The sequence below is a fragment of the Diceros bicornis genome, chromosome 25, assembly GCF_020826845.1.
Source record: "Diceros bicornis minor isolate mBicDic1 chromosome 25, mDicBic1.mat.cur, whole genome shotgun sequence".
NCBI lineage: Eukaryota > Metazoa > Chordata > Mammalia > Perissodactyla > Rhinocerotidae > Diceros > Diceros bicornis.
The window spans coordinates 19,238,284-19,264,360 of NC_080764.1; the positions used below are offsets into that span (position 1 = coordinate 19,238,284).

Below are 26,077 nucleotides of genomic sequence, written 5' to 3' on the forward strand. Positions count from 1 at the left end.
GAAAGAGGGGCCCGAGAGGAGACTGAAGAGGGAAGGAGGCGCCAGCTCAATGGAAATAACGCTGCTCATTATCGCTGATGTTGACTCTCCTCCACCAGAGGAATTCAATGCCACATGACCCTGGACAACGGAAACATATTTCACTGAGCATCACTGGCCCAACGTCAAAATTACTGCTTTCTGAGAAGGAAACTGGAATTGCTTCCAAACTCAACAAGCCTTCACGGGCTCATGCTGTGACCCTGGCACTGAAAATAGAAATCTTTTGCCCTTTGTCTTTTCTTGAATGTAAAAAACTGAACCCTAAAGAGACGGTCTGGGCACATGTGGTCAGTGGGCTCTGCGAGGTGAGGGGCCACCTGTCAGCACTTGTCAAGCTGGCGATAAGGCCCCTAAAGGAAACCTAGGAAGAATGGGACCTTGTCCCCTATGGCAAATGCTGGGGCCTTGACACACATTGCTCCCAGCTCTCTGAGTCACCATAATGGGAGGAGCACATGTCCTGGGACTCTCAGGAGCCTTGGCAGATGGAGACTTAGAGCACTGTGCCAGGCAGCAGTGAAGGGGGTAAGGGCATGAGATGGCCAGGTTCCCTCCCACTGCTGTCACTTGCCTAAGCTCTGTGACCTAAGGCGAGTTATTAACCTCTCTGAGCCTTGGCATCATCATCTGTCAAATGGCGTTTCTACCTTATAGGGTTGTGATGATTCAAATAATGTGTGCAAAGCACCAGAACAGTGGCTGGTACAGAGTAAGTGTGCAAGGAATGTGAATAACTACTATTACTACTGCTGTTATTACCACCACCACTGCTATACCATCATCATAATCACCATCATCATCACCATCATTGTACCAAGTACAGAATTGGCTTTATGAATAAGGGAATAAGGCTTAATCTTCCACAATCCCAAATTGGAGTTAAAGATGCATTAAATACCAAGGAAGGAGAAAATAAAAATCCCCCCGAAGGAGCCCAGCCCATGGCCTAGTGGTTGCGTTCGGTGCACTCTTGTTTCAGTGGCCTGGGTTCATGGGTTCAGATCCCAGGCACAAACCTACACCACTCATCAGTCATGCCGTGGATGTGATCCCCATACAAAAAATAGAGGAAGAGTGGCACAGATGTTAGCTCAGGGGGCTAATCTTCCTCAGCAAAAAAAATAAAAAAAAAACATGCCCCCCAAATATTGGATGTGTCCCATTCTTGTTGGCCATGACTATGGCAGAGAATTCCTCAAGCCCCAAGACTAAGGAACATATTGTACCCTTGTCCACCTCGCTGGTACTCTGAACCCACTAAATAATCTGCTGACTGCAGTCTAGTGCTGTAATGGGTCTGACTCCAGAGAGAAGACGTGCTGAGGTGCTGATGAGAACATTCTAGTCCTTGGGGCAGTTACGGTTTGACTTAAATTAATCAGTAGGCATCTCATTTATTTTTTTTTTAAGTCCCATGGAAAAACAGCCCATTCCCTGGGAAGTCTCCAAGGAAATGCTGCATTCGCATCCACAAATATATTTTGGCCACTCTCTGGGGGCTGCCCTGGCCAGAGATGGCAATTACAAAAAACAAAGCATTTGTATAGGCTTCCAAATGTACAGGACTCTTTCACACACATTATTTCATCTGCTCTGCCCCAAACCTATAAAATATCACACTGCTTGTTTCTCAAGGGTTCGGTGAATGCTGCTTTTAAGGTTAACATGAATAGACAAAAGTTCTGCTCTTTTAAAAAGAAGTTGTTAGTGACATAATTATAAGAGGGAGTGTTGGTTCGAATGAATTGTACAGAAGGTTTTATGAGGTTTTTAAAAAAGCTTTTCTTATTAAATAACTATAAAACCTCACCAAAATAGCTCCAACTAACTTGGGAAGCAGGCCACTCATAATTAGTGGAAAACCTGAAATGCAGAATAGGTTTTTAAAAAATGCACTTTTAATACTTCAAGTCCACATAGTAAAAAGAACCCACAGCTAAGAAAGTGCCTGTGTCTTTCACAAGCAAACAATACTCCGTGAATTCGGCTGGTGTCCTTCGGGAGGGTAAACAGCCCCACTGTGTGAGCCTGGAGGAGCCCGTACGCTCGCTGGGCCTCAATTTCTTCATCTGAAAAGCAACAAGCCACCAGAGGAAAGGACTGGATCATCTCCAGGTACCTCCCAGCTCTACAAGACTTGTCTTTTCTAATTATGTTCACACTATTAATTTGCTTCACAAATTCCTTCTTCATGATGAACTTGCAGGAAATGTTACATATTCTAAATTAGCAGGGTTCCAATTAATGAGCTTTTACTGTCTTCCAGGCAGATTTGGAGATGAAAAAGAAGAGAGAAAAAGAAATGAGATCTGGAAGCGCTCACTCGGACACAGAGTCCCAGGTTCCCATGGTCTGCTCCCAGGGCATCTGTTCTGTGGAAGCCTTAGAGATTGTTCAGGTATTTTGCTGTTTTCTGATAAAAAAGAATTAGTGAGTTGCCTATTTGTCTAACAGCAGAGAGAAAAAGGATGACCGCTGGGGTCTTTGACAAGCACAGAGACAGGCTCCCCCATGTGGAAGGACATATGTCATTGGAAGTCCATCCAATTTTCCAGAACATTGGGGAACATTGGGGAATCGCCAGGAAAAGGTTATTCCAGTGGTTTCAAAAGGTTTTGTTTAGCTGCTTGGTGACAAGGTGACCCTTATGACCCTCCCTCCTTCATTCACTTATTTGACACACACGTGGCCAGCACCAATCATTCATTCATTAGACAAATATGTCCCAAGCACCACAGATGCAACTTTCTACAGAGTGAACCGCTTTGATTCCAGAAAGGCCTATCAAGGGCACCAAATGCACTGTCCACGTGGCCCGATTGTGATTCTGAGACCACACACACTTAGTTTTGAGTGATCTGAGGTGTCTGCCTCTCGACGCCCCAGTCTTCTTGCTGCAACAGCCATTTACTACCTATTGTTTCCAACCATCTCCCTTCTTTTTCTTCTCCTGCCAATCATGCACTGACCCCCTTTCAAACCTCAAATTGGAGGTTTGCACATAATTGCTCTGACAATTCCCCTAGTATGGAGCCAAAACTGAGTGCATCTTAATGAGGTGCAAAATTGCTCAGCACAATGCTTTTATTCACCAGCCATTCTGCGATTCAGCCCAGCAATTCATTTCGACCCATCTTCCCTCGATAAAGGCTCCAGGTGTCACTTCTCCGGCCTGAGACAGAGAGAAGGAGCGTTGTGTTTCTCTGGGCTCCCATTCACCACAGTCATTTTGCTCATTTGCAATGTCCAGAATGGAGATCAATTCAGGCTAACCCAAAGGCACTGTTGACGAGAAACATCTCACGGCAGTAGAGGGAAGCCTTGAGAGGCTGCGCTTTTCTCATATCCCAAAATAAGATGAACATAATTGAAATGAAATAACCCTTTCCTGATTTCATCACGTGGCAGCAGACAGTAGAGCTGGTCGGCCAGCACCCAACACTTCACACCAAGGGCACGTGTGTGCTTTATCCACCACAGTGGCCTGGACCACGACAGTGCACCAGCAACAAAATACTAATAACTAAATGAGGCTCAGTACTCTACAGTTTACAAACAGCTCTCACTGTCTCACCATCTCTCCAGAGGGCACTGTTATGCCCATTTTTAGAGCTGAAGGACCTGAGTCCTGGGAGCCTTCATGACTTGCTCAAGAACACCCCTGTAGGGTGGTGAGGCTGGGACTTGAACTTGGGGCTTCTGGCTCTCAGCGCTGTCTAAAGCAGAGGTCTCCCATGGACCAAATGCAGCCGCGTCCATCCACTTACATATTGTCTCTGGCTGCTTTCACACTACAAGGGCAGAGTGGAGTAGTGGCAACAGAGACCTAAAATTTTTACTACCTAGAAAACGTTCGTGGACCTCTGGTCTAGAGCTTAAGGCATCGACTTACTTTAGGACTTTAGAATGCTCCAGCACAACAAGATGGCTTTGGGGTGCTTTGGCTCTTAGCATGTGGGCAATCCCGGAGTGAGCACTGAACTAGGAGTCAACTGACCCTGGCTATGGTTGTTGTGGCTGCTGGTGACACACAGTTACACACCCTACTACTGGCCTGGCATTGTTCTAAGCATTTTATTGCTTTATCTTCATGCAGTCCTCACCACAAACCTATGAGGTAAGTACTATGATTATCCCACACTGACAGAGGAGGAACCCAAGATACAGAGAGGTTAAGGAACTTGCCTAAGGTCACCCAGCTAGTGACTGACAGGGCTGTTTGCTCTTAACCAGCAGGCTCTACTCCCCTCTCAAGTCTAGACTTTCAGGTTTAGCCTCATCTCAGTCATTTACTAAGAGTTTGCCTTTGGAGAGGTAGTCAGTATCCTGAGCCTCCTTCTCTGTGCATCTATAACCGGGGAGATGATACCTGCCCTGCAGACGCTCATAGAATTGAATTTCAATGAATCTCGCCTACTTGAAGGTACTTTGAGACTTTGAGAACACTGGAAGCATTATATAATCATGAAGGAAAATTCTGACGCATATAACACCTTGAACTCCAAATTGTATTCACTACTTTTTTTTTAATGTACTGACTAAACACAGTGGTAGCACCTCCCAGCCATAGGAACTCATCAACAAAACTGTGATCTGATGTAAATTTCAGGTGGTGTGTATGGTGGTCAAAGAGATGCTTACAAATATAAGGATTTGGGCTCTGTGGTCTTGGCCAATTCCCTGGAGGGGGAGTGTGAGCCACGAGGAGCCTATGCCTCAGCCACCAGGGTTGCTGGCTCACAGCACCTCACTTGATGCTCCGAACAGTCTTTGAAGAAGGCAGTACCACCATTATCATCATCAGTATGCCCACTTTTCACACTCACCAGAGTGCTGCTAGATTCTGCTTTTCTGACGTTACAGACCCAGCATCTCCCAAGCCTCCCTTGGACCCTGGATCTGGGAGCTCGTGTATTAGTTTCCTGTTGCTGATGTAACAAATCACCACAAAACCAGTGGCTTAAGACAACACAGATTTCTTCTCTTACAGTCCTGGAGGTCACAGGTCCTGGAGTCAAGGTGTTGGCAGCTCCTTCTGGAGGCTTTAAGGAAGAATCCATGCAGGTGCCTCTCTCAGCTTCTGGCAGTAGAGGCCACTGCCTTCCTCGGCCCCTGGCCCCATCCTCACACACCCTGACCTCTGCTTCGTTCCATCATCCCATCTCCATCCCTGACTCTGACTCTCTGATCACCCTTGTGATTTCACCCAGGTAATCTGTGGACCCACCCAGATAATCTAGGATAATCTTTCCATCTAACACCCTTAACTTAATCACATCTGCGAAGTCCCTCTTGCCATGTAATGAAACATATTCACAGGTTCTGGGGATTAGGATGTGGACATCTTTTGTGGGGCATTCTGCCTACCACAGTTTAGGAGGCAAGTAAACTGCAGGCCTTGGGTTGTGAATGACCCTGAGTCAACGGCAAGAAGGCACCAGAAAGGAAGAACAGATATCTGCTCTGGTTCCCTCCTGGGTTTAGCAGATCCTGCTGTGTACACGTTCACCTCTGAGGCTCGCTTGGCTTTTAGTCCCCAAACAGATCCTTTTCCTTGGCCTTGATTAAGGTGCCCCCAAAACCGGTGTCTGTGGTCTGTGGGATCTCCCAGGATCCCACCGTATAAAGCCTGAAATCAGAAGCACCACCACCTTCCAAGGTTTGCACCAAATTTGGACATTGCTCTTTAGCAAGTTAAATTTGAACAACTGAACTGATAAAGACAAGCAAGGTTTCTTAGGCGCAAGAAAGACTGCACCCTGTGCACTAATCAGATAACAAACGGCAGCAATTTGCCAGGGGCTGCTTTTGGCAAAGCCTTATCCTAACAAAATACTTATCACTTCTTCCCTCTGATTGAGTTACACCATAAAATCCTGGGGAAGGAGACTCAATTATCAATTGCAATTGACTCTCTTCCTCCTAGCTCCTCTTATTTCAAGATTACCTAGGCCTGAATCCCAATAATTTTTTTCTTTTTAGCAAAAAAGAAAATCATAGGGTTATATACTGCTCTCTGATAAGACAATGAACAAACCCACCAATAAAATAAACTCTTTGTGCCACTTGATCAAGAACACTGACACTTTAATAAAAAAAATTTTTTTTTAAGATTTTTCAGTTCTAGATGCTTCTCATTAAGAAAATGGTTGGCAAATTGTTTCTCTCAGGATCTCAGTTTTGAAGAAGGCAATGAATCAGCCCACTTCTTGGCGCTGGTCAAAGGCACGTCGGAAGAGAAGGCTATTGATTAACATGAGGTTTGGAGATTATCTGCGGATTTCTATTTCTCATTCAATCCCTCTCCCCCATGACCGTGAATAAGTGGATATCAACTGCTTCTGAACTCCCCTGGTATCTGCCAATTCCTTTAAAAAACCACATTTCTTTTCAGACACCAGCTTATTTATCCTGTAAAATGAAGGAAAACCTACTGAGAGCCGAGGCCGAGATTCTAATCCGAGATTAACCATCCTGTAACTAAGAAAGACCCAGTGTAGTGAGTGGACGCAAGCAGGGGTATCATCTGTGAGCCAGTCTAAGTGATGACAAATACTTTTGAGGGACATGTCCCAAGACAGCCTCCTAATTTCCAGATGTCACTCTAGCATGCAATTTCCTTACAAAATGAGACAAAATTTTCAATGGCCCCATCAGTCCTGGAATGAAGGTTCTGTGGGAATGACAATTACAGAATTACAAAGCTGCTGGGCTGTGTGGATGGCTGGGCTCACTTATTAACTAAGGGACTGGCTTCCTCTGATTCAAATCTGTCCCTCGGCAAAGATTACAAGTTGTCCCTTGTTCATGGACTTCCAGGTTGCTCTTGAAAAGTGGAACCCAGAATGTTCTATCTGCAAAAACCAAGGGCATAGTGTGAGTTTATTTAATTCTTTACCCTTAGGGATAAATGGGTTTAGGGAGTGAGCTAACTCTTTCACATAATTCCCTCTACCAGCTACTGCTGATCAACAGGCCCCTCCCAACAAGAAGAACGAATTGAGGAGAAAATTACAGATGGTCACTGAGCCTCCCCAGGCAGGGAAGAGCTCGAAAAAGGAACATCTAAAAGCAGCCTCCCAACTCTTAAACTCATGGAAGTACTTTCCTGCATCTTCTCTATTTCAGGCTCCATCTCTGGCCTGAGCAATCTCATTCCTGGTTCAAGGATGTTCTGTCTGCCTTATGAGGGGTCTGAGTTTCTCGGAGAGGTGGAGGAGCCGGGAAGTGGGCAGAAGTTGCCGGCACAGGGCGAGGGTGGACACATGTCCCGTCATCTTTGCTCCCCTTCACCGCATCCCGCCCTGGAGCTGGGCTAGGAGGGGCCTCGGGACTGAGCAAGCATCCTTCACCCAGGTGTGCCCGGAGCAGCCGTGCACTTGACTGCGTTTAATTCCAGCTGACCGCCCACCGAGGGCAGGCACGGAGCCAGCCCATTTGCATGCTCTTGCAGAGAGGAGGGGGGGTTCATCTCTACTTAAGGGCCAGTGAATTGAGAATCAAAGGAGTTCAGGTCACACATTTCGTCCAAGAATCTCCACGCTAGCTGAGCTGATGGAGGTGGCCTGGTCCCAGGAGCAATGGGCTCCAGGGCTGGATGGACTTGTGGTTCTACGACCCCTCAGCTGGTCTGGATGACGCTGCATGTGTTACATTAAACAACAACAACACGTCTCTGGGCCTCAGCTTTCCCATCTGTAAAATAGGGGATGATGCATTTGAAAAGCAGTAACAGGTTGAAGGTGAGGGACTGTCAAAGTCATTGGGCAAAAGAAGCTTCTCTTAAGAGTCAGTTACTAAGACTCAAATTGCAATTACACTTTCTTTTGAAGGAAGAAAAAAGAATATTTTTTTAAACATGAAAACATAAAGGTAAAAGAATAGTAGTCACTTACATATTTGACTGTGTATTGCTGGCCACTGTTCTAGGCACTTTACACAAATCAACTCATTAAATTTTCATAACAATCCAAAGAGTTAGGTACCGCTGTTATCCCCACTTTACAGATAAAGAAACTGAGGTACCCAGAAATTAGGTAACTGACCCAAGGTTACTCTGTCAGTAAGCATGGATTTGAACCCAGGCAGCCTGATTCTGAGAACCCCAGCTGTAACTGCTTTACTATGTGGCCTCCTTAGCTACAGTTAAATAAATTATTCCCATTTTCCAGGTGAAGAAATTGAAGCCCCAAGAGGTTGAGATACTTGCCCAAGATCCCACTGCTCAGAAGTGAAGAGAGGCAGAATTTGAACTCAGGACTTAGGCTCTAAATTCCATTCTCTTTGATTAAACTGCACTGTTTGAGGTTTGCTGCACCTGACATCTGGGGACAGTGGAGGTGATGGGAAGTGAGAGGATGACACCTAAAAATGCCTTCTGGAAGTAAAGGCTGGGGTGATGATGGGGGAGCATGGAGGGCCTATCTCGGGCTCCTCCTTCCTGTTTCTTGACAAAGTGAGGTCAGGAACAGCCCAATTCATCAAGAGAACAAATAGGGACTGTGGCCACCCAAGGGCGCCCTAACCCTGCAAATCTCCTTCACCCCAGGACACAGCACCCAGGGAGACAGAGATGCCTTTAAAGGCATTGCACTGGCCTTTGCTTCCAGGCCACAAGTTCAAAGCCACATTTCTTTTCTCCCTGAGTTGGGCCAAATAGGAATATTTAATGCATCCAGAGGAACCGAGAGGCTGCCCGTCCATCCAGCCCACCACGGGACTCCAGCTCCCTGCCACTGACGAGCACACCACGCTGCATGAACACAGCTTCTATTTTCCAAGTTTTCATAAAGCAAAAGCATGCCAGGCTCTGGGAAAGGTAAGGACTTCTTGGCCCCTGTCTCTGAAATCCACAGACTCTGCTGCCACCTGTCCTTTGTTATCCCTGCACTGCGCGGCTGCTTCTTCTGGAGCCCCCAGGGCGCGGGCTGTTCTCTTGGGACCTTCTCCAGTTAACGCTTGTGCAGACCACCTGGGACCCTGTTAAAAGCAGGTTTCCATTCAGCAGGCTGGGGTGGCAGCCAAGGTTCCGCATTTCTAACAAGCTCCCAGGTGATGCCCAGGCTGCTCGTCCCCAGGCCTGTCTTTGAGTAGTGAAAGCCTAGAGCAATGGTTCTCAAACTTGGCTGCACATTGGAAACACCCGGGAGCTCATAAAAAGTACTGTACTGATGCCACAGAAATTCGGAGTTAGTAGATGGAAGGTGTAGCCTGAGCATTGGGGTTTTCAAATTTCCTTTTCTGATTCTGATATGCGGCCAAAACTGAGAACTCTTGCTCTAAAAGATGGGGTTCCCTGTTAACAAGTGGAAGATGATCCGGCTCTATGGAGCTCTGCCTTCCAAGGGATCTGAACCTCAATTTGCTCATGTGTCCCCAGGGAGCTCCTTTCTGGCTTTTGTGCCTGAATAGCAATCACAGCGGCAAACAGCACTTAAGTTGGCCTCACTCAGGGCCAGACACCTTTCTAAGCACTTCCCATGTCTGGATTCCTTTAATCCTCACAAAAACCTATGAGGATGTGCTAGTATTACCTGCACTTTACATATGAGGAAACTGAGGCACAGAGAAGGTTAGAAGCTTTCCCAAGTCACACACGGCAGGTGGTGGCTCTGGGATTCCAGCCCAGGGGGCTGGTTCCAAGGCCGGTGCTCTGGACCCTTTCCAGGCTGTGTGGCCTCAGACATTCCTTTTCTCTCAGAACTCTTCCCCAAACCCTGGGACAGGCCGCAAGGCCTGGATCCAAACAAACACTGAGTCTGCCGAGCTCTCAAAAGCTGAGCTCTGGATTGGTGGGGCGTCTTAATATCCGTGGGTATATCTGTGCCTATCCTATAAGGAACATTCTGGAGACGGAACAGGCAGTCAAAGCGATGTCTCTGATACTCGCAATGACTGCTCGAACTGTATATTGGCCATTTTATAACTTTAAATCCCTGACTTAAGACGAAGAAAAGGAAACATTGCCACAGGCCGTTTCAGGCAGCACCAGAGTCTGCCTGGGCGTCACACCCTGCGGCATGTTCCAGAACGGCCAGCGTCTTTCCAGGGCTGCCAAATACCTGCCAAGGCTGGGGCAGAGCCACCTGGCAGTGTCTCCCAGCATGGTAATGTCACTATTGAACAGCAGAAGATAGCTGGAGACACTGGAGCTGCCGACCTTTCTAGAAGTCAGGAGCCGCAGAGGAACTCGATTTTCACGCATTCTTGACCTGCTTGTCCTAACCAGAGGGGCGTGGACGCGGACACCTGCCCAGGAGGGACAATCCTTCAGTCTCTTGGTAGTCCGTGCATCTTCTCCCCTTTGCCAGTTTTCAACTGTGCAAAGGACCGTGGAGCCAGTTTCTCTGTGTGCCACCTCTCCTGTGCCTTTGCTCAATCGGGGTGAAAAAGGCTCTGAACGTGCTCAGGCGTGCACACACACACACACGCACATGAGCACACATGCGTGCACACACCCCCACACGCACATGCCCAGTCTAGGTTAATGGTCTATCTCCACACTCCTCCAGCATCACGCACTGAACTGGAGTCCCGGCACCCAGCACCGTGCTGTGCACACAGTAGGCATCACAGGCTGCATTGTGTCCCTGCCTCCACACACAAATTCACAGCTTGAAGTCCTGACCCCAGCACCTCAGAATGTGACCTGCTTTGGAAACAGGGTCACTGCAGATGTAATTAGTTAAGATGCAGTCCTACTGGAGTGGGTGGCCCCTGATCAAATACGATTCGAGTCCTTATAAAAAGGGGAAATTTGGATGCAGACACATGCTGGGGGAACTCCACGTGACAATGAAGGCAGAGACTGAGGAGATGCTTCTACAAGCCAAGGAACGCCAAAGATTACCAGCAACCCACCAGAAGCTAGTTAGTGGCACGGAACAGATTCTTCCTCACGGCCCTCAGAAGGAACCAGCCCTGCCAACACCTTGATCTTGGCCTTCTGGAACCAGAACTGGGAGATGACAAATTTCTGTTGGTTAAGCCGCCCGGTTTCTGGTCCTTTGTCACGGCAGCCCTAGCAAAGGGACAGAGTAGGTAGGCAACGAAGGAGGGAGGGAAAGAGGGTGTACAGGAATTTCAGTTCCATTTCACTCGGGGTGTATTTACTGAGTTCCCGTGTGTGCACACACTCTGGAAGAAGGAGGATGAGAGGAAGGAGGGAGAAAGGGAGGGAAGAGAGACACAGGGCTGAAGGTGGGCCAGGTACCGGGGGAGGGGGAGATCCGGCTTAAGCAGCCCCTGCCCCCCATTCCTTTTCCAGCCCCTGACTCACTTGCCCCAGTTCCTTCAACCGTCCAACCTCCTGCACCTATTCTCTCTCCCCTCCCCACACATGCCAGTCTCCAGAAAGAATCTATAAGATCGATGGAAGGTGAGATGTAAATAACCAATACCTTTCCCAGTGTCAGCCCTTCCCCGGGACTTGAACTTACACTGTCAGGAAGGACGTTTTTAGGGGAAACATCAGGCATCAGCCCGGAGCAGAGAAGAATTCTTCATACCAGGGAGCTCACTGGGCCCCAGGAAACTTCCCGCCTTGATGGTTGGCTACCTTGGCGCCTCCGGAGTCACCTGGTCACCTCCTCAGCATGAATCTCCACACACCAGACTTGCTCAGGGCACAGGAACAGGGGCTGCCTGAGCTCACTTCCCGAACATCTACTGAGCCCCTTTTCTGTGGCTGCAGTAGTGACTGGGCGCCCCAAGATAAATAAGACACAGCCCCTGTCTTCAAGGGGCGCAAAGCCTAGTAATCTCATTTCAAACGCATGGGGCAAGCATCATGAACGAGAGAAACATGGGCATGGGGGTGGGGATAAGGGGGCATTTTATAGACCCACACTGTCTAATACGTGGCTACTGAGCACGTGACATACAGCCAGTCCAAATTGAGATGTGCTGTGTCAAATAAACATTAGATTTCAAAGATTTAGTACAAAACCAAGAACATAAAATAGTACGCACCCCCACGTTCACTGCAGCATTATTTACAATAACCAAGATATGGAAATAAGCTAAGTCTTCACGGATGGATGAATGGATAAAGATGCGGTACACACACACACACACACACACACACACACACACACACACACAGGAATACTATTCAGCCATAAAAAAGAATGAAACCTTAACATTTCTGACAATATGGATGGACTCTGAGGGCATTATGCTAAGTGAAATAAGTCAGACTGAGAAAGACACACTTGATCTCATTTATATGCAGAATCTAAAGACAAACAAACCACCCGAAAAACCAAGCTCATAGATACAGAGAACAGACTGGTGGCTGCCAGAGAAAGGGGGTTGAGGAGGTGGGTAAAATGGGTGAAGGCGATCAAAAGGTACAAACTTCTAGTTATAAAACAAATAAGTCCTGGGGATCTAATGTACAGTATGGCGACTATAGTTAACAATATTGTGTTGCATATTTGAAAGTTGCTAAGAAAATAAATCTTAAATTTCTCATCACAAGAAAAAAATATTTATAATTATGTATGGGGACAGATGTTAACAAGACTTATTGTGGTGATCATTTCACAATCTATACAAATATCAAATCATTATGTGGTGCATCTGAAACTAATATAATGTTAGATGTCAATTACACCTCAATAAAAAAGATTTAAAAAAAACATGAAATATCTCAATTTTTTACTGATTACATGTAGAAATGATCATATTTTGGATATACTGGGTTAAATAAAATATATTATTAAAATGAATTTCACCTGTTTTCTTCTTACTTTTAAAAATGTGGCTACTAGAATATTTCAAATTACATATGAGAGTCACATTATATGGCGAGTAGACAGCACCATTCTAGAAGAACATTTAATCTGAGCTTGCAGGGGAGAGAAATCAGGGAGTTTCCTGGAGGAGGTTTCAACTGAGATAATAAACAGAAAAAATCAGCATTGAGCAGTTTGCCATCTGCCTGGAACTTGCTAAATGTTTTCTAATTTAGTCCTTAATGACTGAACTGTTGGTATTTGATTCCTACTTTATAAACAAGGTCTCCAATGCTCAGAAGGTTCACCTGTTTGCCCCAGATTTTATAGCAATTAGTGGAGGCAGAGTGGAAACCCTGCTTCCCGCCAGACCTGCAGGCCACCTTTGCCATCGGAAGGGAGATGGGAGACGGCAAGGGAGACGGAAGGGAAGGCTTCTGCCGATGCCTACTACCCCCACCCCTGTCTCTCCTACACAGAATTTGAGAACAAGCCAAGCCTTTGTTTCGGCTCTATTCATTCCAACAAGGTTAAAACCCAAGTGGCTGAGAAGCTACTTGGAGTTGTGCGATTTACAGAAAAATCAAATTATGTAGAGGCATCTTATAATGGAGGGTAATTTAGGAAATAACTTTCCGAAAATGGCAGATTTTACAGCTGTGTTACCATTTGGTAATTGCTGAGGTCGTTTTGTCACTCGAATGCCCTTCTCTAGCTGCAATCGGCCAGATTATACTCACACAGACTGACACCGAAAAACCCTATTAGATCACTGAGCTCACTCTCCAGATTTGAATATATTGGGTCAAATCGGGCTTCTGGAAACAGAACAACTGTCTATAAAGGCAGCCGGAATGAAACGTGGATCGATCGATGAGACCAATGGTATCACATTAAAACCACCCAGAGACGGGGTCTTATTTAACAGCTATTGCTGAGGCACTTAGCTAGATACTGGAGTGTGACAAACACAACCACAGGAGAGCTTTAGCTCTTAACAGCTGTATCTGCCTATTTTCCAGGATGTGGGGTGAGTGGGCATGTACACACACACACACTCACACACAGAGGCACGCATGGCCTTATAAATCAGTGCATCAAGCTTCCTAAGAACAGAGTCTACCAGACACACAACATAAATCAAAACTTTTAGGCAATGCTCACGATGAATAGCTAGTAGCTTCCAGGCAAGAGGAAATCATCTATCTTATTACTATTCAAAAAAATTCAAGTGTGCATCTGCAAAATGTCTGAGCCTGGAGTAGAAGGGCACAGCCTGGCTCCAGACCCCCTAAGAAAAGTCCCAGGTTACCGAACTCAACTCAGATCATCGATGGCTACCAATGAACACAATTCTGCCCCCGGCATTGGACAAAGGCTTAAAAGCTCCCTTGGGAAAATAGGCTTTAATCTGATTTTAGTATCCAAGGTTTTCTTATTTTAGTGCCTTGCAAACCCCTAACCATTAAAACAACAATTGGTTAAAAAAAAGTTCGTAGTTGATATTCTTAGAAAAACTGGACTCTGATGTCTTATAATTTTATACATGATTTCAAATCTCACAAACCTGCAAGACTGATATCATGTTCCTGTTTTTCAGATGGGGACACCAAGGCTTGGGGAGGTGAAGTAGTTGCCCTGGAGCATAAGCCTGGGCTGGGATCCCCTAGTTCTATCAAGCCTCCAATCCTCTCCTCCGGCCCAAATCGTGTCTGACTCTCGAGTCTCCATCTGTCCTGGCTTGATTGGAAATCTGAGCAGGGCACCTTCCCTGGTTCAAGAACAATGGAGCCACTGGCCACGGTGAAAGACGCAGCCCACTGTCCCCGGTTTTTGCAATGGGCTTCGCTCATCCATTGTAATTTGCAATTAATAATGAAGTATTCTCCCAAGTGCTGTGTGTAAGATCAAGTTAACGTAATATTTCATCTTTGCCAGCCAGCTGCCGTTCTGCTAGGCTGACAGTAAGTAATATCTTTGCATAAGAAGCCAGTCCACAACTAAATCAATTAAGCCCCCTTTGGCTGGCAGACAGCTGTTGGGTCAAAGCAAGATAATTAGACGGACTCGTCATTTACCAGGTGGCTGGTAATGAAGGGATTAATTGACCAGACTTGGGGGCTGTACAGTGTCTGCTCTTTCTTGCCTTCTGGAGTGGATACGTCCATTCAGCATCATTCTTCCTGAACAATAACGAAAGGCAGAGAGCCCTTTTTCCTCTCATGCTTATTTGTAAGACTAGCTGATCCTTCAGAAGCGCCCATCTGATGCCAGGCATGGAACAAGCCTGGGCTCTCCTTCTTCCGGGATCAAGAGCGCAGTGGCTCAGGTGCTCCTTACACAGAGCTCCTCCCAATACTTGGCCTGGGGGCTCCGCTTCTTGGGACCGTGCACTGAGTCTGGGTCTCCACGGCTCAGGGCATCAACCCACAAGCCTTCCAATGGAGCACACGATGGAATGTAATCTCCGTCCTAGTGGATGAGGCTGAGAGCACAAAACTGACATGGGGCCTTCACAGAAAGACAGCAGAAATGACAACCTCAGTGCACATGCTCTGAGTTGCTTTTCACATAAGGGGTGAGGGGTTACCTGAAAATCAAAGATTCAAAGAATTTTAGAACTGGAGGGGCCCTTACAGACTCTCCAACCCAGTGCTTCTGGACCCTGGCTGCCCATCAGAATCACAGAGAGAACTTTGAAAAATATTGACACCCCGGCCCTATCCCAGGCCAACCAATAAACTCAGGATCTCTGAGGGCGAGGATGAGCACAGGTCATTTCTTCACAGCTCCCTGAGTGTTCATAAGGCAGCCAGTGTTGAGAACTATGGATCTAGTCCAACCTCCTCCTCTTACAGATGAGGATGATGTGGGGAGGCGGGGCACGGCCTGCCTTAGCAAGTCCCTCAGTTAACAAGCAGCTGAGGCAGAAGAGGAAGCTGGTTCATAGCGGCACACCGTCTCCTGGGGGCTCCTCGGGACTACCAACCCTGCCAGCGGGTAAAGACTAAAACCCTCCACATCGTCGGACAAGCTTTATCCAGCTGGTACCAACCTCCTTTCCTGCCTCCTCTCCAACCAGAACCCAACACACTCCTTCACTCCAGACACAAACCCCTCACCAGTCTCTGAATGTGCCACAGACTGTCCGCCCGTGGTCCTCGCTCCTGCTGTTCCTCCCCTCTGTGATGCTCTTCCCTCTTCTCCGTCAGGTGAAGTCTGATGTATCTTCAAAGGCCTGGCTCAAATGCCCCCTCCTCTGTAAGCCCCCCACTGTGCCCTGCACCTCGAAGGGTTAACTACTCACTCCTAATTCTCCCACAACTTTGCGAGAAGCTTCCATCACGCAGCGCTTACCATGTTCTATTTATTACCTACATGCCTTTCTTCCCCATGTCTTTCTCCTCTGTTTATTCTATAAATGCCTGTGGGAGAAACAAATTTCAACAAGCATTGCTGAGAAAGCTATTTAGTTTGGGGCTAGGAGAGTTCCCCACCCCATCTTGGATGATTCAAACTTTTATCAATTTAAAACTGAATCAAAGACCCCAAATTCCAATTTCACCAAGGTGTGCTGTCCCATCGCAGAGTTCTTGGGGGTGACTCCTGCTCAGCCTGGCTCCAGCCAGGAGACAAAGGCCTCTCCAAATATCAGGTTCCGTAAGTAAATACCAAGTCTGCAATTGCTTATCAGACGTCTACTGTGCCTTCCATACCACTCCATAAGCCCCGGCCCCTGCCGGTGGGAATTTTACAACTATCCTGAGCACATCCCAGGTCTCGGCTTGAATCACTGGGAAAGAGAACCTCAAGGAGGCATTTTTCCACGCAGGAAAGATAAAGTGATGAGCTCTCACCCTCCTACAATCTCGCCAGGTCAGATAGGCCCAGCTCTACCATTTAGGAGCTGTGTGATGCTGGCAAATTGCTCGGCCCTTCTGAGACTCAGTTAACTTAATCTGAAAAATGGGGTTATTGGATTCCTCCTTTTAGGGTTGTTGTGAAGATTCATAGATATGTGTGAAAAAAAAAAAAAAACCCAGAATAGTCACTGACATGCATTATACATCCAGGGAATAGTATCTTTTCTTCCTTTCTCCCTCCCTCCCTTTTTCCTTCCTTCTCTCTCTCTCTCTCTCTCTCCATTCTTCTCCCTGGAGCCTACCTTATGGAGAAGTAAATTTACCTTAACACATTGAAGATTGGACCAATAAGGGTCCAATTTTATTATTATTATTATTATTATTATAAAGTACTGACTGGTCAAAATATTATATTGACTGGTCCTCAGAGACCCCTAGGAACACCCACAGACAATTGGATCTGGTGTATCTTCTGCAAGCCTCGCGGACTCAGTGCTTAACGAACTCCTGGTCAGCCCCCGGGTTGTGCATCTGTCTTCTTGGAACGTGGTAATCACAGAGCAAGTACAAGCTAAAGAAAGAAGCAGGCAGGCAGGACTGAACCACATGAGGGACGCTGTGAAGATTTCAGGGAACCCACGAGAGGACCAGGAGGTGGGCGAGGCAGAAGGACAAGCTGTCTCGCCCTTGCTGGCATTTAGGGGCAATTATGCCCTATTAATGGCTGACAATGCAGCTCTGCCCTGTGAGTCTGAGCTGAGCCAGGGCGGCCCACAGATGTGCTTGGCCCGCAAATATGCAGTTGGCAACTTCTGAACTGTCGGTGACTTGACGCCAGCTGATCTGATCGGCAATTACGCTTTATTTTGGGGCCAGGGAGACAGCAGAGAACCGGGAAAATTATAAGACATCAGAGTGCAGTTTTTCTAAGAATATCAACTACGAACTTTTTTTTAACCAATTGTTGTTTTAATGGTTAGGGGTTTGCAAGGCACTAAAATAAGAAAACCTTGGATACTAAAATCAGATTAAAGCCTATTTTCCCAAGGGAGCTTTTAAGCCTTTGTCCAATGAAAATTTGGGTGTGATATATATATACATATTTTTGGAGGGGAAATGGGGTAATTCCTGCCAGGAGAACCTTGCTGGTGACAGCGAGCACAGCACAGAGATAAATGGTTTTGTAGTTTGTCCTAGGGTTGAACCTTTATTCTGCTTCTTACTAGCTGGGTGACCGTAGGCAAGTTGTATAACCTTCTCGGTCTCAACTCTCCCATACATAGAATAGGGCTGTGATACCTAGCTCTGGGCTTATTACAAGCTCTCGATGAGGTGTTTACAAGCATCCAGACAGCATCTGGTCCACAGTACAGTACATGGTCACTAAGATGGTGCCTTCTTGCCATAATGTCGGTTTCTTATCATCTAACATAAACGGTTCCTGTTTTCACCATCGTATATCAAACCCAAATAACTAGTCAACACAAAAAGGGGAAAAAGGCATCTCTGGGAGCAGTTTGGTTTCTAGCAATGACAGGGTTTGTCATCTGCCTCTGTGATAACATCAACATCCAGGCTTTAGCGGCTTCAGCGTGGCTGGGAGGGAAACACGAGAAACCGCAACCAAGCCCCATCGGGTACACAGTCTGTAAATGTCTCATGGACACAAAACCTAACAGGAACACTCGCTCCCTTCTCTCCTCTGAACGCCTTGGCCCACAGCAGCCCAAACCATCACCAAGACAGTCTCTCTGAGAAGTGCCACTGACTGAACTTGCGTGGGAATGGAACATAATTGCAGCTTGTAAAGGAAACCAGCCCAAGAAAAAAACATCCCAGGACAACATCCCGAGGAAACGGGGAGATCTTCCTGTGGCGACCTTTTCTTGGCTGCCAGCAAAGGGGGCCAGACAGCTTGCCCACGACATTCTTGATGGAGGGTGGTGACTCACCCACCTACGCCCTCAAGAATGGCTCCCAGAGCTGCGTTTCCAGCCCCATCTTCTCTCCCAGGTCCTAGGCTACTGCTAAATGAGCATCTCATCGGGACAACATTCATGACACCACCAGAAGGAAGAGACAACCTCTACCCAAGAAGGTTCTCTCTCCTTTGATTGGTTTACGAATGGACCAAGCAGGGTCTCCCTCGCCAATCAACTCGCTTATGTCAACTATGGGATAATAAGAGGAGCTGGGCAAGGAAGGCTAACCACATATGCCCTGCTCACCCTTTTGTGCCCACAGCCTGGCACTGTGCTGCACGTAGTAGGCACTCGTAACAGAGGATAAAGAAATGAATGAGTAAATGAGTGAATGAATCTGGGAATGAACAAACTCTATAGCAGATACCAAGCAAGGCACATCTTCTTAAGCAACCCCGCAAGGCAGGTATTATAGCACTATGTTATAAACGAGGGAAAGGAGGCTCAGAAGGGTTAAGTATCTTGCCCACACTCATATAGCTAGCGAGTAAAAAGGGAAAGCAGGCTTTGAACTCAGTGACCCTAAAGTCAAGGCTTCCAATATTGAAGCCATTCTCACAACCATGATCATGACGAATCATGTTTATATAGCCCTTGACACATCAGAGTTATTTCATCCTCCCAACATTCTGGAGAGATGGGAAAACTGACCCCTAAAGAGGAATCATCGTGTAGTCAAGGCCACCCATCCAGTGGGAGCGAAATAGGAATTTGAACCTGGACTTTCAGTCTTTCAATCACAGACATTTGAGGGCACTTCGGCCAGACCCTCTGTTAGGGTGGAGGATACCACAGTGAAGAGTACAGACACAGTCCATGGACTTCCTGACCAGAGGGGCATCTACTTCAGAAATAAGCTCTTCCTATGACACCATATGTTGCCCATAAAATTTCCTCAGGAAAGCAGAATAGAGGATGTCAATAAAAAGATAGGAATGGTTTGCATCTTGGTAGCACGTGTTGTTTTCAACACGGCTTACCAGAAGTTCTGTCCTACGCCTCTTCCTAAGGACGGGTGTGTGAACAGGCTGGGAGACTTGCCTAGAATAATCAGATTATTTGGCCACCAAACAAAACACAAATATCAAGTTCCCTGCTGAGTCACCAGAGAGCCCAGTAAAGGAAGCCTCAGGCAATCTGAGTTTGCAATTACCTGGCTAATCTGGCCTGGTCATACTAGAGCTCCAAAGAGGTGGGGCTGACGGGGGAGTGAATGAACCTGGTTAGGCCACCCACGATGCACAAACTCAGGAGTCCATCTTTCCAGAAGAGAGGGCAGGCAAGAGACAGGGAAGAGATGTGGGATCAGAAAGTTCTCAGGCTCATTCCTTTGCAAGACATCTAGGAACTCAGCACCTTTGTGGACCAAGCATTATCTTCCTCCATCAAGCACCTTGGTCCACAGAAATACTAAATTAAGAATTTGATACAAAATAAAGCTCAGAGACTATAGTCAAACGAGTACATATTTCTTCTTTCTCAACAGCAATCAAAGGTCAGCTGATGGGCCACTAGTTCTTCTCTCACCAGTTCTTGGCATCAAGTGCTAATTAACGTTCTTGCAAAAGGACCAGCCTTGGAGTCTCCACATCAAGACCTACACACCACCAAGGCCATCACCATGGCAACCAGGCATCCTCCCTTTGCTCCTAGCTTTCCACGGAGGACACATTTCTATGGTTGGAGCTTATTTTGCTCAAAGAGGAACTCTTTTCATGATTAAGTCCAAGTTACTGTGACAGTCACTTAGCAAAAACTCCCCCCACACAAGGGGTCTTGTCCAACTGGTACAGTAAGGTGGAACTCTTGGGGCATCATTGGGCTTTAATAATTGGATGTGGGAGCTGGGTGGCAAGTTCACCCACGTGTGAGCCTTCTTTGGGGGTGCCAAGGGGGAGACTGTACAGCCCGCCCGGCTCTGCAATTCCAGAGTCCCATTGCTGACACCTGCAACTGTGTGGCTCAGGGATCCAAAACCTGGGCAGGTCTGAAAGCGTAGTCCAGCACGACACCTAGGCGTTTAACACTAAATACCGCTCGCTAGAATTTCAGAGCCATTATATAGAGCAAGGGTGACCGAGACAGCAACCACTGAAGATAAAATGCCAGGCAGTCAAAGGAAGTTTCAAATCTCCAAAAAACAGAATTTGGGGGTTTTTCAGTCCCTCCCCCACACACACACACACACAATTGACTCATGGAGATAGAGCCAAGAAACCAAGAAGTTTCCAGGGCTTACCTGGGTCGGGTTGTAGAGTTCCTGCAGGGGGCTTCGAGACCCCTTCCGGCAGCAGATGTCCACGCCAAAGGGGTTCCTCCGCATGACTGGGGAAAGAAAGCGAAGGCTCATCAGAAATGAGCAACCAAGGATTGTTGTCTGACAAAAAAAAAAAAAAAAGGCACAGCGGAGGCAAGAAGAAACAGGAAGAGGAGGAAGAGAGAGAACCGGCTTCTAGCAAAGCTGTTCCTTTTTCCCATGGCGTTGGGCCATTCCGTCTTCCCCAACATTCAGGCATCTCCACATTCATGATGCTAAATATTCTTCCCAGCAAATTTTTAAGAAAACAAGACAGGCATCTAAAATATTGAAATAAAGCTATTTACAAAAGACAGTGTAAATGTTGTTTCAAGAGGGAGAGTTCTACCAACACCAGGACTGGTGACGGTTTTAAAATCCCACAGCCTTCCCCCTCAACCATCAGTTACAACCTCAGATCCTGGCTCCCTAGCACCTGGTCTCCTGAGAACGGGGCAGGGCCTTCCCCAGGCAGGTTCTTCCACTGGATAAGTCAGAGGCCCGGCCTCTCCAAAGCCTCTGGTAAATTAGGTTATTTTTAGTGAGAATATCAGCTTGAGGCAGAAAGGATGAGGGTCTACGGTTCTAGACAGACACAAATGACACTGCTAATTAATACAAGAGGGAGAATTAAGTGAATTTCTCAAAAACCCAACAGCATTGAGGACACCAAGAACTATTTTTTTTTTTGTGAGGCGATCAGCCCTGTGCTAACATCTGCCAATCCTCCTCTTTTTTTGCTGAGGAAGACTGGCCCTGGACTAACATCCATGCCCATCTTCCTCCACTTTATATGGGGTGCCGCCACAGCATGGCTTGCCAAGCAGTGCGTCGGTGCGTGCCCGGGATCCGAACCGGCGAACCCCGGGCCGCCAGCAGCGGAGCGCGCACACTTAACCACTTGCGCCACCAGGCCGGCCCCACCAAGAACTATTTTTAAATGGAAAAGGATTCTTTTTTCATTCTTCTTATTCACCAAAAAACCCTCCAGGCAGCCCCTCACAGAGTCTATCACACAGTCACCAGCTTGATAATTGTTTGTTGAAAGGGGGGAGATAGAAGGAGGGAGGAACGAATGAACGGACGAACAAGTGCTTTCTTCTCACACAGGAGGCAATGTTCTCGTGGAATGCCACGGTAGGGGCACGGGTGGAACAAGGAAAGCAGATCCTTTCACGAGTCTCAAGAATTCACCGTCTACGCAGTGGCAGCAAGGTGGACAGCACGACGTTCCCTGGAGCAAACAGCCTAGGTTTGGATCCGGGCTCTACCACATACCAGCTGTGTGACCTTAGGCAAGATACCTAACCTTTCTGTGCCTCTGTTTCTTCACCTGTAAAATGGGGATGAGAAGAGGACCTAACTCCCTGGGTTGGTTGTGAGGATTAAATGGGTTACTACTATATGAAGAATGCTTAAACTGGCTGCCGGCAAAGACGCGTTTGTTATAAATTTCCGAAGCTACTGGAGATCATAAACTACATTCGCACATAATTTATGACAAAAATTGCTGGCCCCCTGGGAGAGAACATGAGAACTTCTTTATTCTTGAGCATCAAGTGAGCTGATGAGAAGTTACCGGGCTTTCGGATTCTCCGACAGGAAAGCCCCACAGCCACAAAAGACAGAGAGGGCTGGTTGGAGGGGGATAAACCCGGGCCCCTCTGCTCAGAAGCCGCCTGAGGTCAGAGAAGGGAGGAAAGCCGTCTCCACAAGCAGCCGATTACTCCGGAAGGTCTCCAGGTGAAGAACGCCTTCCCATGCAATGCTCCTTTGATTTGTCACTTTGAGCCACACAGAAACCCTGAGAGTAAAGCACCAATTTCAGGAAACCAGAAGCTGCGTTTTCTCTCTCCTTCTCTTCACTTGCTAGAGCAGGGTCAGCACGCTTTTTCTGTAAAGGACTAGACAGTTTTTCGGCTTTGGGCCGTCGGTCTCTTTCTCAACTTCTCAACTCCGCCATTGCAATGTGGAAGCTGCCACAGACAACACAGAACTGCATGGACATGGCTGTGTGCCAATACACCTTCATTCCTGGACACTGAAATCTGCATTCCATGTAATTTTCACGTATCAGGAAATCTTCTTCTTCTGATTTTCTTTTCCAACTATTTCACAGAAACAGCCGGCGGGCCGGATCCAGCCCCCTGGCTGTAGTTTGCAGACGCCTGCCCTAGAGAGCGGCCCCAAGTACTCCTGGGGTCAGCCAGACAAGCCCCAAACACGCCCTCCATGCCCTGCAGCCCTCTCCAGGGAGGAGGCGATCAGGGGCAAATGTCCATACATAAAAGCCACTAGAATTTGATTAGGCTGTGCGGGGGAAACACTGCTTCTTTGTTCCTCCACAGTTGCCTCGAGAAGACAGGGAAAAATCCATGTTGTTTTTCTTTAATTTATTACTTCATTTTTCATTGCCACCAAAAACGAGGTAAACTGTTAAATGCACGCAGGTTGCCCTTGGTGCACAATGACATAGCAACACTTCGGAGGAGAAAAAACACCCATAAAACTTGTAAAATTATGCCCATGCCATGCAAGATTAAACTCTCCCCATGGCGGCAGTCAGGCTCGCCCAGGCCTGTGACTGCAGGACCGCCACGGTGAAAACCCCACCATGAAATCCACTAAAAGTCAGCTTTTATGGGGGGCAGTATTATTTAATTAGTTTATTTTTCTAATACAAGGCCTTTAAAAAGCTTTGGCCCTGTGAGGCCTGCAACACGGGCCCCTGCCCAAGGCCGTCTGTCCCCGGCACCTCCCGCAGCCCTGCCCGTGACTTCATGGGGTGCCACGTGAACCAGCTTTGGCACCCCAGGCCACAAAAGCCAAAGGGGCTTGTGTGCTTTTTATGGGAATGACAACAATCTCACCATTTATGGAGTGTTCATTGTGTGCCAGGCACTGGGTTAAGTGTAATCCTTCGCACAGTAAAGGAAGTACCTGCATTTTATAGATAACCTCGCCGAGCCTCCCTTAACTTCAGGAACTCGGCCAAGGTAAAGGCCATGGGGGTGGAAAGTAGCCAAGCTGAGACTCAAACCCGGCTACTGGGCTCTTCATATCCAAATGAAACAGTGAGGACCTACTGCGTGCCTGGGAGACAAAGGAAGGGCCAGCAATTACACACATGAGTATATTTATCCTGGCTGTCTTTGGAAAAGTGGCATCTGAGAAGGTTGAGTAACCGACACACAGATGGTGGCAGCTAACGTTCAGAGAGTGTTCATGGTGCACCGAGCAGTTCCCACATTTAATCAGCATAACAGTCCTATGGCGGGGCGGGGGGGGGGGGGGTACCACTCCTGTCTCCATCTTACAGATGGGCATGCTGAGGCACAGCAGGGTTCGGTAACTTGCCCAGGTCTCCAGACTAGTAAGAGGTGAAGACAGGATTCCAGCACAGGCAGCCCACGCTCGCAGCTGCCACGCTGGACCAATGGTCAAGGGCCAAGTCCATAGTTTCCTCCTGGCCCAAGGCCTGGTTGGCTGGCCACTTCTGGGACAGGTGATCTAAAATGCAATCCAGTGTTACAGGATTCATCAAAATGATGTGATGGCCAAACTATTAACTAACAGTTATCACACTCATTCATTTACTTATTCAACAAATTTTTATCAAGCACCTACGATATGCCAGGCATTAGGTACGGGGTTATAGTCCCTCTCTATCTTATTCACGTTGTCTCTCTGGTGCTTGGCACACAGTAGGTACTCAAAGAGGTTTACGAATGATCTAGGATGTAAGGCTTTCTTTACACACATCGATAGGTTGTTTCCTGTTACATGTGAAGGAAACTGCTAGTAGCATCAGGCTGCTGCTATTTTTTTCCTTTGAAAATGAAAAGTCTGATGATCAAAAGCCCTTAGAAAGGAATCCCTGAGGACATTTAACGGTGGCCTTCCGCTGTCCGCTCACCACCACGAGTTTTATTTAGCTCCAACACTTGTTTTCTCCTTTCTAAACTCAAATCAACGAAACTCAAGACCGTTTTGTAAGAATCTCATGAGCCCAACTGACAGTACGACTTCCTGGACCCAGGAACAGTTCTTTATGTTCCAAGACACATAAATGAAGCTAAAATTAAAATCAGGCCACACGTGTTTGTCTCACTCTGATGAGGAGCACGTTGGTTTTAAGCAGCTGCTCCACTCCCGGTTAGCTGAGAGCAGGTGATGGAAAGTCAGCTCGCGACAAAGGAAGGGAGCCCATCCCATTCTCTGAGCGGCTCCCTGTGACCCTGCCAGTGCTGTTGGGGTGGAAGGGAGGAGCGGCTGGATTGTAAATTCAGGTCTAAAGACATAAAACTGAAATGCTGTGGGACCCTGGCTAGGAAACTGCCTTTGATGCATTTCATAAAACCAAAGACATTTGAATTCTCAGGGATTATAGTCCAATTCCTTCCATTCACAGAAGAAACTCAGAGAGCTTAGGCACTTGCCCAAGGTCCCCAGGGCAGCTAGCAGCAGAGCCAGGGCTGGAACTCAGGTCTTATACAATACGGCAATAATTAATAATAATAATCATGAGAAATACCATTTATTGAGAATGTACCATGTGCCTGATACCTGACACAATGCTAAGCCTTTTTCTCACATTGCTTCATTTAATTCTCATAAAAACACTATAAGTTAGAAATAATGAATAATAATAGTACCATTTATTCCCATTTTACAGTTGAGGAAACTGAAGCCCAGAGAGGTTGGGTAACTTGCCCAAGACCACACAGCCAGCAAATGGCAGAACAAGTAGCAAATTCATATCCAGGCCTGTCTGTTTCAGGAACCAGCGTTCTTTGCCACCTTACTGTGCTGTCTCTAAAGGCAGTCAAAGATGCTTTTGTACTTAGAGCTCCCATCACAAAAATCAGTGCTCTCACTTCCCTCAACATGCAAAGTGAAGTACTTCTGGACTAAACCACCCAAGTCCAAATGAGTCTCTAATCATTTGCCCACTGGGGGCAGTCAGGTGGAAGGGGCAGGCGTTGGGGGCAGAGGACCCGGGTGGCAGTTAAGTAGTAGTGAGGGAAGGAGGGAGGGAAGTGTATAGGGCCAGGAGAGGTTATAAAAGAAAAAGCACTAATTGGCTGTGAAACAGATGTCCCATCAATTTCTTCCCAGTTTTCAATCCACTACCAAAGGCTGGATTCCTGGTTGGGA

The 26,077-nt window shown here is 47.1% G+C and overlaps 1 protein-coding gene across 2 annotated transcripts in view; it reads right to left on the reverse strand.

The window, feature by feature from the left end:
• CHST11 (carbohydrate sulfotransferase 11) overlaps positions 1-26,077 on the reverse strand; it is a 261,984-nt gene that overhangs the window by 119,620 nt on the left and 116,287 nt on the right. For both annotated transcript variants that reach the window (XM_058568527.1, XM_058568528.1), the window contains exon 2: positions 20,864-20,949. In XM_058568527.1, the coding sequence (XP_058424510.1) occupies positions 20,864-20,949 (86 nt within the window). The remainder of the gene's footprint in view (positions 1-20,863; positions 20,950-26,077) is intronic.